The sequence below is a fragment of the Ochlerotatus camptorhynchus genome, unplaced genomic scaffold, assembly GCF_037179485.1.
Source record: "Ochlerotatus camptorhynchus isolate MF236.1 unplaced genomic scaffold, CSIRO-AGI_Acam_v1.1 ptg000021l, whole genome shotgun sequence".
NCBI lineage: Eukaryota > Metazoa > Arthropoda > Insecta > Diptera > Culicidae > Ochlerotatus > Ochlerotatus camptorhynchus.
Window position 1 is genome coordinate 853,577 of NW_027040513.1, and position 15,388 is coordinate 868,964.

The following is a 15,388-nucleotide window of genomic DNA, read 5'->3' on the forward strand; positions in this document are numbered from 1 at the left end:
TCGAGAGACTTTGATAAGAAATTCCCCTTTGGCTGCTACAGTGGAACGTCGCTTTAGAATAGCTTTGGCATCATTATTTTGAGTTGAGATAAATAACAAGAAATACACACTGTTCACAAGGCTGTGTCACTTAACCATACTGTATATAATCTTGACCATTAAAGCATAGCGTTCTTCTCCGTAGAATGGAGTGGTTTTTCCGTTTTAACAATTAGGCCATTGGATTTCAATCGTTGGTTAAAGCACAGGCAAACAGACAGAACACTCACAAGTTGTTCATCGAACAAGCATTTAACGGTCAATTTAAAAGTATCTCAGTTGGTAGTACTGCCACCTGTGGCGCGCATAGTCAATTCCCTTGCGTTTGACGTTTACACACTACCGCCATCTGCTCAGCATACTACCCAACACAGTGTACTCAACAGATGGCGGTAATGTTTTAGCGACGATGTTTTACAATAAAAAATATTCAATGTGTTATGTCTGTTTGTCTCTGGTTAAAGGGTTTCATTCATTAATTTTGATTTGATTTTTTTAATGGTTCACATATTTCTTACAAGTCACGTTGTGTATGGTAGATCAATATTATAGCCAAAAATAATCTGCGCTGAATCCATCACTATTTGAAAATAAACCTTTTTACAAGGGGTGTTCAACCATAGAGGTAACTCTAAGACCACTGGGTCCCGAAGAAAATCATTATTATTTTTGGCTCACTCAGTACCAGAACAACGGTCCCAAGCAGTCCCAAGCTATTTCACTCACCCCTGCATGTTCTGCATGAATCCACACACCCCTGATGTTATCTGTCAAACTTTCATAGCGAATCAAAACAAACATAGTGTAGTAATAGAATTTCAACTAGAATAGGGTACGTTAATCGTTTGCTTGGGACCAATAGGCTACTAAAGTGGTGAACCAATTTAAAATCGTTAGTTTCGTATTGATTGTTGGTTCAACTCTGCACATCTCAATCTGTGCCGAAACCCTTATCTGCGCCAAGCGTTGTGCCGAAGTGTGGCAATCAAGGTTTCAATCACAGTATCCCATGAGTTTGGCAACCCTGCAGTTTTGACTTTATATATATCGTTCCAATATTAAACGACCTATTTGAGTTCATATGGAATACGAGTGCAAGTCCTGTTGAAAGTAAAATGAGCATAAAATAACAAGCGTGCGTCATTCCTTTCTCTTGGTTCGACGATGCCAAACGAATGTTTCATGAAGGAACGACAAAATCGGTCACAGCAAAAAATACAGCAAGGATTACGAGTTCAAGTACCACCACGCAAGCATCATCACAAGCACAGATTCTGATTTTTGATTCATCTCGGAAAAGGCAGAAGTAGAAAAACTATCATTCGACTCCGGTAAAAAACACGAATGACGATGCCACTTATTTCAAGATTTTTAGGCTATTAGTACGGCCTCCAGAACTGAACAAAATCAGGCTAGAGAGTGCGTCCCATACAGTTCATGGAGAGGACCCACCTTCAGCTGCTGCTCGATTTAGTTGTCGGCCATACGTCGCATATCCTCAGCAATTTTACCTATCAATTCTCCTCGTTAGGTGTTTCAGGGACTGCAGGCATAAATTTCATACTCTAGCTCCAACTGTTTTCAAAATGCGCCTAAAATATAGTTTGTATATTATACTTCGTATTTTTTTTAAATATAGCAGCACTTTTGACCTCATCCCATACCTTTTTAATTCTAGAAACTAGCTTGATACATCTCTGTGCGTCTATGATTTCTATATGGGGGTACACTTTGTGAAAAACGAAAATAGAACATGTAACAAAATTATGAAAGATTTTGAACATTAATAACTGAGCTGTCCCCTGACCAATTTCAGTCATTTTATCACCAATCGATCAGAAATATTTCTACGCATCAATAGCAATGCTTCCGACTGATGATTTTTTAACAAGATACTATTTAAAAAATGATAATGTCAAGCATTGACCAACGTACAAATAAAAAGTGATAATTTTACCACTGCTTTCATGAAATAAACGTTCTTGCCAAACCTAGTCGTCATAATCGAGTACCAGTTGGTTGCACATCATTCTACTTTAACCTGAAAAGATATAAAAGAGCGCTGTTGTCTAGCCTCAACTCATTTTCGCTTCGGACGGCTTGGTGAGCAGGCAGCAGAATCAGCAATAGCAACAGTAGGAAAGTGGTGGCAGGTTAGGTAGTCCACTCTTCTACCTAACAAGCAACAATGACTGGTCGTGACAAAGGAGGAAAAGGTCTTGGTAAAGGAGGCGCCAAGCGTCATCGCAAGTTCTTCGTGATAACTGCCATCCGTATGGCAGTTCTCCGGTTTGATCTACGAGGTGTGCTGAAGATGTTCCTGGAAAATGAGATCCGTGATGCTGTCACCTACACTGAACACGCCAAGCTTAAGTGGCCATGGATGTCATCTACGCTTTGAAGCGACAGAGACGCACCCTGTACGGTTTTGGAGGTTAAATCATCACCAGCTTTGGTAACAAAACGGCCTTCTTCAGGGCCAACAAGCTTATTACAGTAAAGAGTTTGAATGTAATTTATCTGTGCCTGTTTGTGCATATTCAGAACCACCCACCCCCAACGACCACAAAAAATGCTCTCCAGAGTTGTAACAGCGTTTCATGTCCTTGACTACGAAAGTGATCCCGTTGGCTTCGTACTACTCCAGGACAACATTTGAATAGTGGCACGACGCTAGATCCGGCCAGAAGATCGTAGGGCCCTCGTGTAGCTTCAACAGAGGAAGCAGACGCATCTGTAGACAGTCGTTGAGGTAGATCTCCCCGTTTACAGTTCCGGTAGTGACGAATGGCGTACTCCGCTTGCCACATGAGCAGATCGCTTTTCAAATAATGTATTTATTGGCAAACTTTGAAAGTTTCTGCTTTCTTACTTCCTCCGGAACATCAAACTTGTGCTGGGCGGTGATGAACAGTAGCCCCGGAAGCTGCCAGAAGTCCGCCTTGACGTAAGTCTCATCATCCATAATGAGACAATTGTTGTATCGAATGCCTGTGGGTACGGTTTAGGAGGAGTCATAGCGCACGTTGTCGATAAAGAAGAAAAGCCAATAAGCTTCACTTCATTTTCGCTTACTGATGCGCAGAAATCGTATCCAATTTTGCATTTAGAGGCACTTGCAGTGGTTAGTACGATAAAAAAGTTCCATAAGTTTTTGTATGGGACGAGATTTTCCAATTTACACTGACCACAAGTATTTTTGGAAAGGATGGCAAGAATTTAATTTTTTTGACGCGTTTGCAAAGATACATTTTGGAGTTTTCAATCTACGATTTTGATATCATCTATCGACCGTCATCAAAAATGGGTAATGCTAATTACTGTTCTCATTTTCTGTTACCGCAAGAAGTTCCACGTGCTTTACAAAGGGAATATATCAAAACAATCAATATCTCTGGTGAATTACCAGTGGACTATACAAGGATTGCGAAGGAAACACAAAACGACGGGTTTCTTCAACAAGTTTTGTCATTTATGAAGAACGGTTGACCTAATAAACTTCATAGGAGTTTTAGGGATGTTTTCTGCGCCATCAAGATTTAGAAGAGCTTGATTGATGTTTGATATTCCAGGATCGTATAGTCAAACCTGCAAAGCTTCAGGATTTAGTTTTAAAACTGCTTCACAGAAATCATTCCGGAATCAGAAAATTTAAGCAGCTAGCCAGATGGTCGGTGTACTGGTTTGGAATAAACAGTGATATTAAAAATTTTGTTAAACATTGCAGAGTTTGTAGCCAAATGTCTGTTGTTCCCAAAAAATCAACGCAAACTACGAGTTGGATTCAAACCAGCCGCCCATTCAGTAGGATTCATGCAGATTTTTTTCTATTTTCAGCAAAAGGTTTTTCTTGTCATAGTTGACAGTTATTCGAGGTGGTTAGAAGTCGATTACATGAAACACGGTACGGATTCAATGAAGGTCAGAAGCAAATTTATGTTTTTTTTTTTTCAGGTTTGGTCTTCCAGATGTCATTGTGACAGATGGGGGTTCTCCGTTTAACTCCAAATATTTTGTTGACTTTTTCAGCCAACAAGGTATTCAGCTCATGAAAAGTCCACCGTATCACCCCTCCAGTAATGGCCAAGCTGAACGAATGGTTCGTGTGGTCAAGGAAGTTTTGATAAAGTTTCTGCTTGATCCTGGTGTAAAAGATATGGGTATTGAAGATCCAATTTCTTATTTCTTGTTTAATTATCGCAAAAATGGTACAGAGGACTCTAAGTTTCCTTCTGAAAAACTTTTCAATTTTCCACCGAAAACGATACTGGATCTAGTCAACCCAAAGAGTAGTTTTAAGAAGCATTTGACGACTCACAGTGGTGAGGAATTTCATAGTTTTAACCAATCTATTTCAAAAACTTTAGAGCAACTGATGTTAAAAGGTGGTTAGATGCCAAGTTCTTGAAACAAATATCTCAAAACGTGTTTCAAGTTTCAGTAGGTGGTCGGATTTATTCCGCGCATTGCGACCAACTGAAGTTGAGAACCGAACAGCCCAGAACTCTTGTTTGTGGTTGGAAGCCTGGCACTAGGAAACGACAGAGAGAAGACGACGATGAAAACGGTGATGATTCAGACACTAGCGATTTTTATGGTTTCCTTGTAGATTCCATTATTTACGATCTACAGCAGCAACCAGCATTTGAGGTCGGCAATAGTTTGTCGAATCCATCAACAAGTGGCAATAGTTTGTCGAAGCATGCATCAGGCAATAGTTTGCCTGCTATCGACAATGCGTCGAGTAGCAATAGTTTGTTACCTTCATCTGGTAGTTCAATGCTGTTGAGGACAAACAATCGTAATCAAAGAGGTTCCACTGAAGATGGTGCGTTCGAAGAGTCATCCAAATTTCAAGTACAACCAAATCATGGCTTAAGTGTGCCATTCGATAAACGGAACCATGGTCACCAACAGAAATCGTCTGGTCATCGATCAGAGACAGAGCCAAAGCGTGCAATAGAGTACATCCTCGGTGTAATACCTCTGCCATTCGAAACCTCTTATAACATAAGTTATTTCAACAATGAGGCTTCGTCAGCATCTGGGTGTACAGTTTCCGGGCCCGTGACTTTCCCACCGTATTTTACCGTTCGTCACGATTTGGAGCCTTCTGCAGTTTATACGTATGCAGTCCCTCCGGGTCCTTGGCTCTCCGAACGAAAGACTTGGACAGATTCAACTTTTTGGCCACATCCCTGACCGAAACATTGGGATTCCGCTTAAACGCTTTCACGACACGCTTGTGATCCTGATCACTAATAGAACATCCATTCTGATCGCATTTCTCCTTCCGCTCGATGCTCAGAGTTTCGTAGTAACGTTTAATCACACGACTCACCGTTGAATGCACGATTCCGAGTTGTTTTCCGATGTTGAGAGAGTTGAGGATTTTCCAGGTGCTTGCGCAATTCGCGAGGTCAGGTCAATGCAGACGAGGACTTTTGAAAGCCGTAAACTTGCTGATTCACGGCAATGTCGGCCACCAAATCATCACCAAAACTCATGACGGACACATTATCAGCACTTTCCCCAGCTAATTTGCCAACCGGACCGTGTTCAAACTCGCACAAGGTGATGATACTCTCGACAGAACTACACGCCGAAAGCGTGACATCCGAACACGGTGAACCGGCCTCCCGGGAGACAATGAAAATCACAAGCACACTTACACACCACTGGTTACAAAAAACACCTGTGCAAAAAACGGATCCGATAAACGTTACTCTCTCGAAAGCAGTTGCGAGCAAATCAACATCAACGCCCTCCGTGTCGAGCTCTTTCATGCATCTTACAGCGCGTAAATAAACTGAAATTTAAAATTATCACTCAGTCCACATCGTGCTCTCTTGCCATGTGGATCTATTTGCTTTTTGCTGAAGGAAGTGTTACTACTACCTAAAGCTACAACAAATTTAAACAGCACTTTTCAGTGCTCAACCTGTAATAATTTTCTACCTTGTTCAACTCTTATTCGTCTTCGATCCTTGTTTGGACCCTACCCGAGGTAATCCTTCTTGGATATCAATTTGGAAAATTCCTCTTCGATCCTTCAGATTCTTATAGTAATCTGCAAAAGAAAGGGGCAAACTCTTGATCCCCCTTCTGTTGAAATTAATTTGAGTAATCAATTTGATTTGCTCACGGATGATGAGAATGATCCATCATACAAGAAAAGTTCTAGTAAACTTTCCCGGTTTAATGCCAAGAAGGAAAAGATTCCCCCTATTGTGATAACCACTACCGATTTCCATGCTCTTCGCATGGAACTTTTGAATTTCGTGAAAGTTAAGTTTTCACTACAAATTGGACGTCGGGGATTTAAATGTCTTCTCAAGTATCTTACTGAGAAGAAGCACAAATTTTTTACTTACGACACCAAAACTGAACGTGTGTTCAAGGTTATCATGAAAGGACTGCCCAGTGGTGAATCCCTGGATCAGATCAAAGATGAACTGGCAAAATTACTTGGAGTTGTGCCACTCCAAGTAATCAAAATGAAAATGAAATCCCGTCCTGGCGATTCGCGCAACGGGATTTCTAAGGATTTTTATTTAGTTCACTTCAAGTCTAGTGAACTAAACAACCTTAAGGCCTTAGAAAAAGCTAGCCTTATGCTCCATGTCCGAGTGAAGTGGGAACACTTCAGGAAGACTGGAGGAAATTTCCAAAACCTCACTCAGTGCCGTAAGTGCCAGGGATGGGGTCACGGAACTAAAAATTGCTACATGCCAGCTAAATGCATGAATTGTGGTGATTCCTCTCACGCAAAGGACGACTGTCCTGTGAAGGAAGATCCTAAGAAATTTAAATGTTCAAATTGTGGTGAAAACCACAAATCCAATTTTTGGGAATGTAAGACTCGCAAAGCGATCCTAAAATCTCGTTCTAACCGACAGGTAGGAAACGCTCCACGTTTCCGACCAGGTACAAATTCCTCTGCTGTTAACAACGGTCGAGGAACAAATTCTACATTCGTACCCTTAGGTACAAATAAAGGGCGTCCACGATGAAATTGCCACACTATGAAATTGCTCTAACTTTTTAACCGTTGGGTAGAATTTAATGAAAATTTGGGTGGATTTAGTTCATAGTGCATTATTTACATCCTGCAAGTTTTAAAGTCCTGTGATCAAAACTCGCGGAAATAGAGTCGAAAGAACAGCTCGTGCGTGATAAAATCTTGCGCATTCATCACGAAAACAAGGATCTCTCGCATCGTTCCATCGCTAAAACGTTGGGAATCGCGAATTCCACGGTGTCGCGAGTGATTAAGCGGTTCGAGGAACGGTTGACCACCGATCGGAAGCCCAGACGTGAAGGAAAAAGTATTCCGTACAACACCAAAAATCACAACCGCGTAGTTGGGGCCTTCAACCGAAATCCGAACGCCTCCGTTAGGGATGTGGCTAAGAAGCTGCACCTAAGCCGAAGTTTTGTCCAGAAGGCCAAAACTAAGGCTGGGCTTCGAACGTTCAAGGTACAAAAGGCCCCTAATGGCGACGAGAAGCAGAACAAGTCCGCCAAAACCCGTGCCAGGAAGTTGTACCTCAACATGCTGACGAAAGTTGAATGCTGCATCATGGACGACGAAACATATGTGAAGGCCGACTTCAAACAGATCCCCGGCAACCTGTTTTTCACGGCCAAGGATAAGTTCAGCGTTCCGGAGCATGTCCGCACTCAGAAGATGTCCACATTTGCGAAGAAATTCCTGGTTTGGCAAGCCATCTGCACGTGCGGGAAGCGGAGTGCACCTTTCGTGACCCAGGACACGATGAACGGACAGGTGTACATAAAAGAGCGCCTCCAGAAGCGGCTGCTTCCTCTCCTGAAGGCCCACAACGTCCCAACAATCTTCTGGCCGGATTTGGCCTCATGCCACTACTCCAAGGACGTGCTGAAGTGGTATGCGGACAATAAGGTCAATTTCGTGCCGAAAATGTTCAACCCTCCCAACACTCCGGAGCTCCACCCCATCGAGAAGTACTGGGCGATTATGAAGCAGCACCTTCTTAAACGACCTAAGGTAGTGAAGACAGTCGAGGAACTGAAGAAAGTATGGGTTTACATGCAAAAAACGGTTGATTCACAGGTTGTGCAGAATCTTATGGCCGGGGTTAAGGCCAAGGTGCGGGCATTTGCGTATGGACTGTAAATAAAATACGAGTAAAATGGTAAAATGAAGTTTAATAGTTATTTCTCAATCCCTGAAAATTTGATGGCAATCGGATGAAAACTCGAATTTTGCGAATCAATTTTGTGTGTGGCAATTTCATCGTGGACACCCTTTATCACCCCTTCTTCAAATGTTTCATCTGTACCTACTCCCCTCGCTGCTAACAATGTTCAGCGAGTTAATGCAGCTACCTATGCTGCTATTGCAGCGGGTAGAAATCAAAATACTAACCAACGTTCTAACGGAAATTTTAACAATTTTGACTTAGGAAGCATTACTGCTTCTAAAATGGATTTTTTACAGAATTCATTAATTGACATGATTTCTGATATGCTTAAATCTAACTCCACGTTTGATGCTATTCAAACTGGAGTAAAATTTGCTAATAATATTGTCATGACTTTAAAATTCAGTAATGGATTTTAAAGCATTAAATATTTTAAATTTGGAATGCTCCATCTCTTAAAGATAATGAAGACGAGCTATTTAACTTTTTGAGAGTTCATAACGTGCATATTGCCGTTATAACTGAAAAGTTCCTTAAACCTGACCATAAGGTTAAGAAGGACGCAAATTATTTGATTTATAGAAATGATCGTCTTGATGGACCATGTGGTGGCGTTGCCATCATTGTTCATAGACGAATCAAACATAAAATTCTTTCTTCATTTGAAACCAAAGTTTTTGAAACCTTGGGAGTTTCTGTTGAATCAAAATTTGGACAACTTACGTTTATAGCTGCCTATTTGCAATTCCAATGCGTAGGCCAGCAAAAGAATTTTCTCAAGGGTGACCTTCAGAAACTTACCCGTCATAGGTCTAAATTCTTTATTATTGGTGATTTTAATGCAAAACACCGCTCATGGAATAATGCTCAAAGCAATTCCAATGATAATATTCTGTTTGATGATTGTTCTACAGGTTATTACACTATTCAATATCCAAACAGCCCAACATGCTTTTCTTCTGCAAGAAATTCCTCCACTATTGATTTGGTCTTAACTGATTCATGTCAACTTTGTAGCCAATTGGTTACCCATGCTGACTTCGGTTCTGATCACCTTCCAGTAACTTTTGAAATATCTTAAGAAATAATTTCTAATCCCAACAGCTCTATTTTCAATTACCATAGAGCTGATTGGGAGCAATATCGAATATTTCAGGAATATAGCTTCGATCCAAACATTCCTTTGCAAACCAAAGATGACATTAATTATGCTCTTGAATCTCTGACTACTTCTATAGTTGAAGCAAGAGCTGCCTCAGTACCAAAATGCGAGGTTAAATTCGATTCAATTATAATAGACGACGATCTTCAGCTCTTGATCCGTCTTAAAAATGTCCGCAGGAGACAATATCAAAGAACACGCGATCCTGCCATGAAAGTTATCTGGCGGGATTTGCAAAAACAAACTAAAAAGCGATTCTCTGCCCTGAGGAACAAAACTTTTGAAAATAATGTTTCCAAATTGGACCCGAGCTCCAAACCCTTTTGGAAACTCACAAAAAAATTGGAAAAAACCTCAAAAGCCTATTCCAGCGCTTGAAGAAGGTGGTAAAATTTTGATCACAAATTTGGAAAAAGCTCAGAAACTTGCTAAGCAATTTGAGAGCTCCCATAATTTCAGTTTGGGTCTTACTAGTCCTATTGAGAATCAGGTTGCTCGGGATTTTCTGAATATTTTCTCTCGGGAAAATATTTTTGATGATTCCTGGGGGACTGATTTGGACGAAGTAAGGTCTATAACTAAAAATTTTCAAAATATGAAAGCTCCAGATGATGATGGAATTTTCTATATCCTCATCAAAAAACTCCCAGAGAGTACCTTGTCTTTCTTGGTAAAATTATTTAACAGATGTTTCCATTTGGCATACTTTCCTGATAAATGGAAAAATGCAAAAGTTGTTCCAATTTTAAAGCCGGATAAAAATCCAGCTGAAGCTTCTAGCTACCGTCCAATAAGTTTGCTTTCTTCAATAAGTAAACTTTTTGAAAAGATAATTTTGAATAGAATGATGCTTCACATCAATACGAACTCAATTTTTGCAGATGAGCAGTTTGGATTTCGCCATGGGCATTCAACTACTCATCAACTCTTAAGAGTTAACAATTTAATTCGTTCAAACAAATCTGAAGGCCACTCAACTGGAGTTGCTCTTCTAGACATAGAAAAAGCATTCGACAGTGTTTGGCATGAAGGTTTGATTGCTAAATTGAAAAAGTTTAATTTTCCACTTTATATTATGAAATTAGTTCAAAATTATTTAACTGACAGAACTATTCAAGTAAATTATCAAAATTCCAAATCTAATCGACTACCTGTTAGAGCAGGAGTTCCTCAGGGTAGCATTCTTGGGCCTATATTGTATAACATTTTCACTTCGGACCTCCCTGATTTGCCTCAGGGTTGCCACAAATCTTTGTTCGCTGATGACACAGGCATTTCCGCTAAAGGAAGAAGTCTTCGTGTTATTTGCAGCAGACTGCAGAAAAGTTTAGATATTTTCTCTTCTTATATAACGCTTCCAAAACTCAACTTATAATATTTCCACATAAGCCTAGAGCTTCGTTTTTGAAACCTAGTAGTAGTCACATAGTCACTATGAACGGAGCTCCAATTTCCTGGTCAAACCAAGTGAAATATCTTGGATTAATACTTGACCAAAAATTAACTTTTAAAGATCACATTGAGGGCATTCAAGCCAAATGTAACAAATATGTAAAATGTTTGTATCCTCTTATAACCAGGAAATCCAAACTTTGCCTGACGAATAAACTTCCAATATTTAAACAAGTTTTTACACCGGCCATGCTTTACACTGTGCCAATATGGTCTAGTTGTTGCACTACCAGGAAAAAAAGCACTTCAAAGGATTCAGAACAAAGTTCTGAAAATGATTTTAAAGTTGCCTCCCTGGTACAGTACTACCGAAGTACATAGAATTTCGAATGTTGAGACTTTAGAACAAATGTCCAACGAAATAATTAATAATTTCAGGCAAAAATCGTTGCAATCCTCAATTGCAACGATTAATTCCCTTTATACTTAGATAAGATTTAGTTTTCGTTTTTAGTTTTAAGATATCAATTGTTATACTGACATGCAGGTTTAAAATACTGAATTGTCAAGACAGGAACAATGTAAAAACACTTAGATATATATATATATATATATATATATATAATAACAATTAAGGCTGGTAAGTTACTGTAGTAACTGGAGCACCTAGGTTAAAATGAAATGTAATTTATGTTGAATTTAGAACAAATAAAAAGTTAAAAAAATATATCGCTTGCGATGCCACAAATTTCTGGTCCGGGAGACAAATCAAACAACGTAGTGTAGTAAATAATGCAGACCGTTGAAAAATAAAATGTTTATGGCTGTAAATCATGCAGAACGAATAAACCAATTGCACCATTCTAAATGCATCGCACCATACGGTCCCACGCTAGCAAGAAGATCGAATTACAGACCTCCGTGCCGCCTGGGATTCTGCTGCGACAAGCAACGATTTAACACATGTTGCATTTCTCTTATTTACATACTACGTGCATATCGATCGCCAAACCACAACTGCCTATTGACCTGATCGAGTAGTCCAGGCACCTGCCATTATATAAAGCATATCAAGACCAACAATTGAAATGGCCTCAACTCCATTTAGTAAACAAACTTTGTAAGGCCAACCGAAACCACAATCGGGTAGAGGAGAAATTCCCCTACAAATTAGAATTCGTTAATAAGATCAGTAACCAGCGCATGTGCCGAGTATCCCCAGGGAAGTGGTAAAACCTTTTTAAATCAAAATCCATCATTCAACCCATCAAATCACATGGGATTCAGAGCCATAACCATAAGCGTTCATATTGAGGATCGTAAGAACTATATTGGTCACATCCGGTCATGTTACGGATACCCTAGGGGAAGTGGACAGAATCTGTCTCGATTCAAATCTCAAGATGCGATATGTTGTCAACATTCTTAATTTAATAGAAGCAAGCCTAAAAACTTAGTTTAAAAATGGGACTGACTTGCGGTTATTTTTCGCTGTGGGACAAATTGAGTTGGTATTGTTTTTCATTTTTCTTGAACAAACCTCCTTCTTTCAATAGCACAGCTCAAAAACATAAAAAGATAAACTGAACAAGGGACTTGCGGTTACCAGCAGCGTTAGCGATTGAACTTATTCGATCAGAGCACCTACAAATGGACCGTTGCCTATCAAGCACGCTCAAGTCTATATATTTCCAAAAATAAATAAAAGCACATGTTAAAAACCATCACTGTGAATTACAAATAACTATTGGGGCAGCAGACGATCGGCTGGTGTCCCTCGAACGCACAAGTCTTGATCTTTGCCAAACCTTGACGATGCTCCTTCATTAACCGTTGACAGCCTTCGGCCGGAACACATCGCCCCAAGCCACCCCCAGTTGCTGGAAGGCACGGATTGTCCACAAAATATTCATGCTGAGATGACGGTACTTGCAAATCTAGAGCCTCAACTGAAATAGTGTAAAGGTTTAACAACTATAAATTTATAAACTACAAGACAGTTCCTCACTGATGTGTTTCAATACTACGGACTCGATCCAGGTGTAGTGTTGAGCTGTAGCTACTGCTTTGAATCGATTTCCACGTCCTCCACAGCTAGAACCTTCCGTGTTCACACCGTACAGGAATGGAATATAGACTTTGATTTTGGAATGATAGTTAGTTACGGGACCTCCGAGCCCGTACTGAAAAGAAATCAGTTGATCAAATTAATCAGAAGAGTTTAAAAATTTTCAGGAACATACCGTACAAGTATCCGGAATCAAATTCTCCCTATTCATCGCACAGATTAGACCTTCTTTACACAGATCATCCTGAGTGATAGTTGCATTAACAACCAATTGCTTCCGATCATCCGGTCGGATGGCCGACACGAAGACCTTCTTCTCTGGAATGAAGTCCTTCTTCCACAGGCATGCGGGACCAGCGAACTTACGGGTCGTCTCAAAGTTGATAAATTGTTCTAACGTAACAACAGCCAAGTTATTTTGTTCCCTTTGCGATTCAGGGTGTAGCGTAATATCCGATATGTTCGCTCGATCGGTTCCCAGCAACACAAAAGTAGGTTTGTTTGGTCCCGACACACAATCAGCTGAAGTGATGACGTGCCGGTAGTCTATTAGCGCACCTCCACAGATGGCGACATCGCTTTCATCGTTCATCAGGTCTACGCGAAAATCGGGGGCAACCAACGGATACTGAACGGAACTTTGGATGTCCTTATAGTGTGACACGCATTCCGTATCTCTGGCACATTGCTTAGGGTCAAACGAAGCACCCGTCTCCTTCTGGATCCAGTATATGTAGGATGCAACTCTCGTATACAGTCCCATTGATCCAGCACTGCAACCCGTTCCAATCGAGATGATTCCTGCTACGAATGGAATCTTCTTCTTGGCACCAAAAGGGTCAACCAAATCCACCAGAATCGGACCACCGGAATCACCCGGACAGGCATCCTGGTTCGGTGCAGCAGCGCAGAATTGACTTTCCAGTATACCGTCCGCTATTTTACGATGCTTCGGGAATCGATCGGTGCATTCCACTGCTCCCAGCGGAGCTAGTTCAGCTTTGAGTAGAACAGGGCTCGAACCTGAACTAAAATTAGTCGATCCAAATCCCATCACCGTTAAGCTGTCGAAGTTCAAATCCAACCCAGTCCAAAGACAAGCCGAGCAAACGAACATTCCCGGTTTGACGGCCTGTTCCAATTCTATCAAGGCAATATCGTGGTAAGCTCGTGCAGCTCTAAAGTCTGGATGTTTGAGGAAGCGCTTGATCGCGATTTGCTGAGCATTTTCATCACCCTCGGAATGGAATAGATCAACGTCTCCGAGTCTAACCGTATCTGGTGGCTGTTGTTCGCCGTCCACCACACAGTGGGCGGCCGTCAGAACGTAGTTCAACGTGATCAACGTCCCACCGCAGAAATAATCTATCTTCGACGAACTGCGAGTCCATCCAATGGCGGCCTGCAAGTTGAGCGGGTCAGTATTACGACTCGAAAAACAAAAATTCGATAAGAACGCACAAAAGCACTATACTCGCCCGGTTGAACTGGATCTCCATTGTGCACTGATGTAAAAAAGACATAACTCTTGTTGGTGTAGAAGCGATCGACACAGTCTGGAACAAAAATTTCAAATTAGCTCTAATCCGCGGTTGCTGAAATTCGTCGAACCATCAAGGCTGCTTCTCGTGGTGTAATCTTCTGGTGGAATATCCGTGAATGTTTGGCACTTGACTGTGGAAAATGAACATTAGAATTAATGATTTGAAAAGATTATTCCAGCTTACCATTGGTTAAAACGAATAATATCATTAACGCCGTAGTTTTGAGAAGGAGCATAATTACGAATGATTTAAAAGCCTAGCAAAACGATCTTCGCTTTCCACTTGGGTAGGTCAACGTCACTCGAAGGCCCAAACGCAACTGCCACGGACAGAGTAACAGTATGGAAATACCTAACTCCAAAACCAGTTTTGTTAACGATAAATGTGGGCAGGAGAATCCTATAGGTGACGTAGGTGACGAGTGAGTTTTAAAATGCGAAGAAGCTGTAGGTGAATCACTAGGAAAGGACAGGTAGTAGATAGTAAATAAATAAAGCGTAAATTTGTTTTGTAAACAGTAGCGGAATAGGGTTTAAACATGGCATCCCATGCCTGTAGGTGATTGTTATCCCAAGAATGGAGTCCATTTGGCGGATGAGTTTTGGATGTTCTTTGCTTAACAGCTTAATTACTAACTCAAACAGTGATTTATTTTACTTTGATAGGTACATGGATAGAAAAAAAAAGCAGTGGGTTATGTCCAACTAAGAGATTATTTGTGTTGCTGATTTCAATAAAAAGTGTGAAAAATTGTATTCCCAAAACAACAAAGCAATATCCATGATATAAACATTCAATATCCATAAATAAGATTCCATTTAAAAATTCCGACTGCATGAGGAACTGATCTTTACAGCCTTGAGTGTTTTAATTTCTGTGCTTTGGTCATAATGACCTTGGAGTGCCTCAGGGAAGTGTATTTGGGCCCCTTTTATTTATTATGTATATTAATGACATGCGACGAGTTTTACGGTTTTGTGATATTAATCTTTTTGCT

General features: G+C 40.6%; 1 protein-coding gene across 1 annotated transcript; it reads right to left on the bottom strand.

The window, feature by feature from the left end:
- Positions 1 to 12,458: 12,458 nt before the first annotated feature.
- LOC135703579 (ovochymase-2-like) lies at positions 12,459 to 14,694 on the bottom strand. Its single transcript, XM_065224830.1, has 6 exons — positions 14,575 to 14,694; positions 14,459 to 14,521; positions 14,309 to 14,403; positions 13,023 to 14,249; positions 12,788 to 12,962; positions 12,459 to 12,728 (listed from the first exon to the last, which is right to left on the bottom strand). Exons 1-6 carry the CDS (start codon positions 14,624 to 14,626, stop codon positions 12,514 to 12,516), a joined length of 1,827 nt encoding a protein of 608 aa, XP_065080902.1. The 5' UTR covers positions 14,627 to 14,694; the 3' UTR covers positions 12,459 to 12,513.
- Positions 14,695 to 15,388: the final 694 nt, after the last annotated feature.

What these genes read in the sequence shown, in the direction of transcription:
- LOC135703579 (XM_065224830.1), bottom strand. Translation starts at nt 14,626, where the DNA reads ATGCTCCTTCTCAAAACTACGGCGTTAATGATATTATTCGTTTTAACC. An exon ending in CACGAGAAGCAGCCTTGATG is followed by an intron (nt 14,404 to 14,458) that starts GTTCGACGAATT and finishes TTTTTGTTCCAG; the next exon opens with ACTGTGTCGATCGCTTCTAC. An exon ending in CGTAGTATTGAAACACATCA is followed by an intron (nt 12,729 to 12,787) that starts GTGAGGAACTGT and finishes ACACTATTTCAG; the next exon opens with TTGAGGCTCTAGATTTGCAA.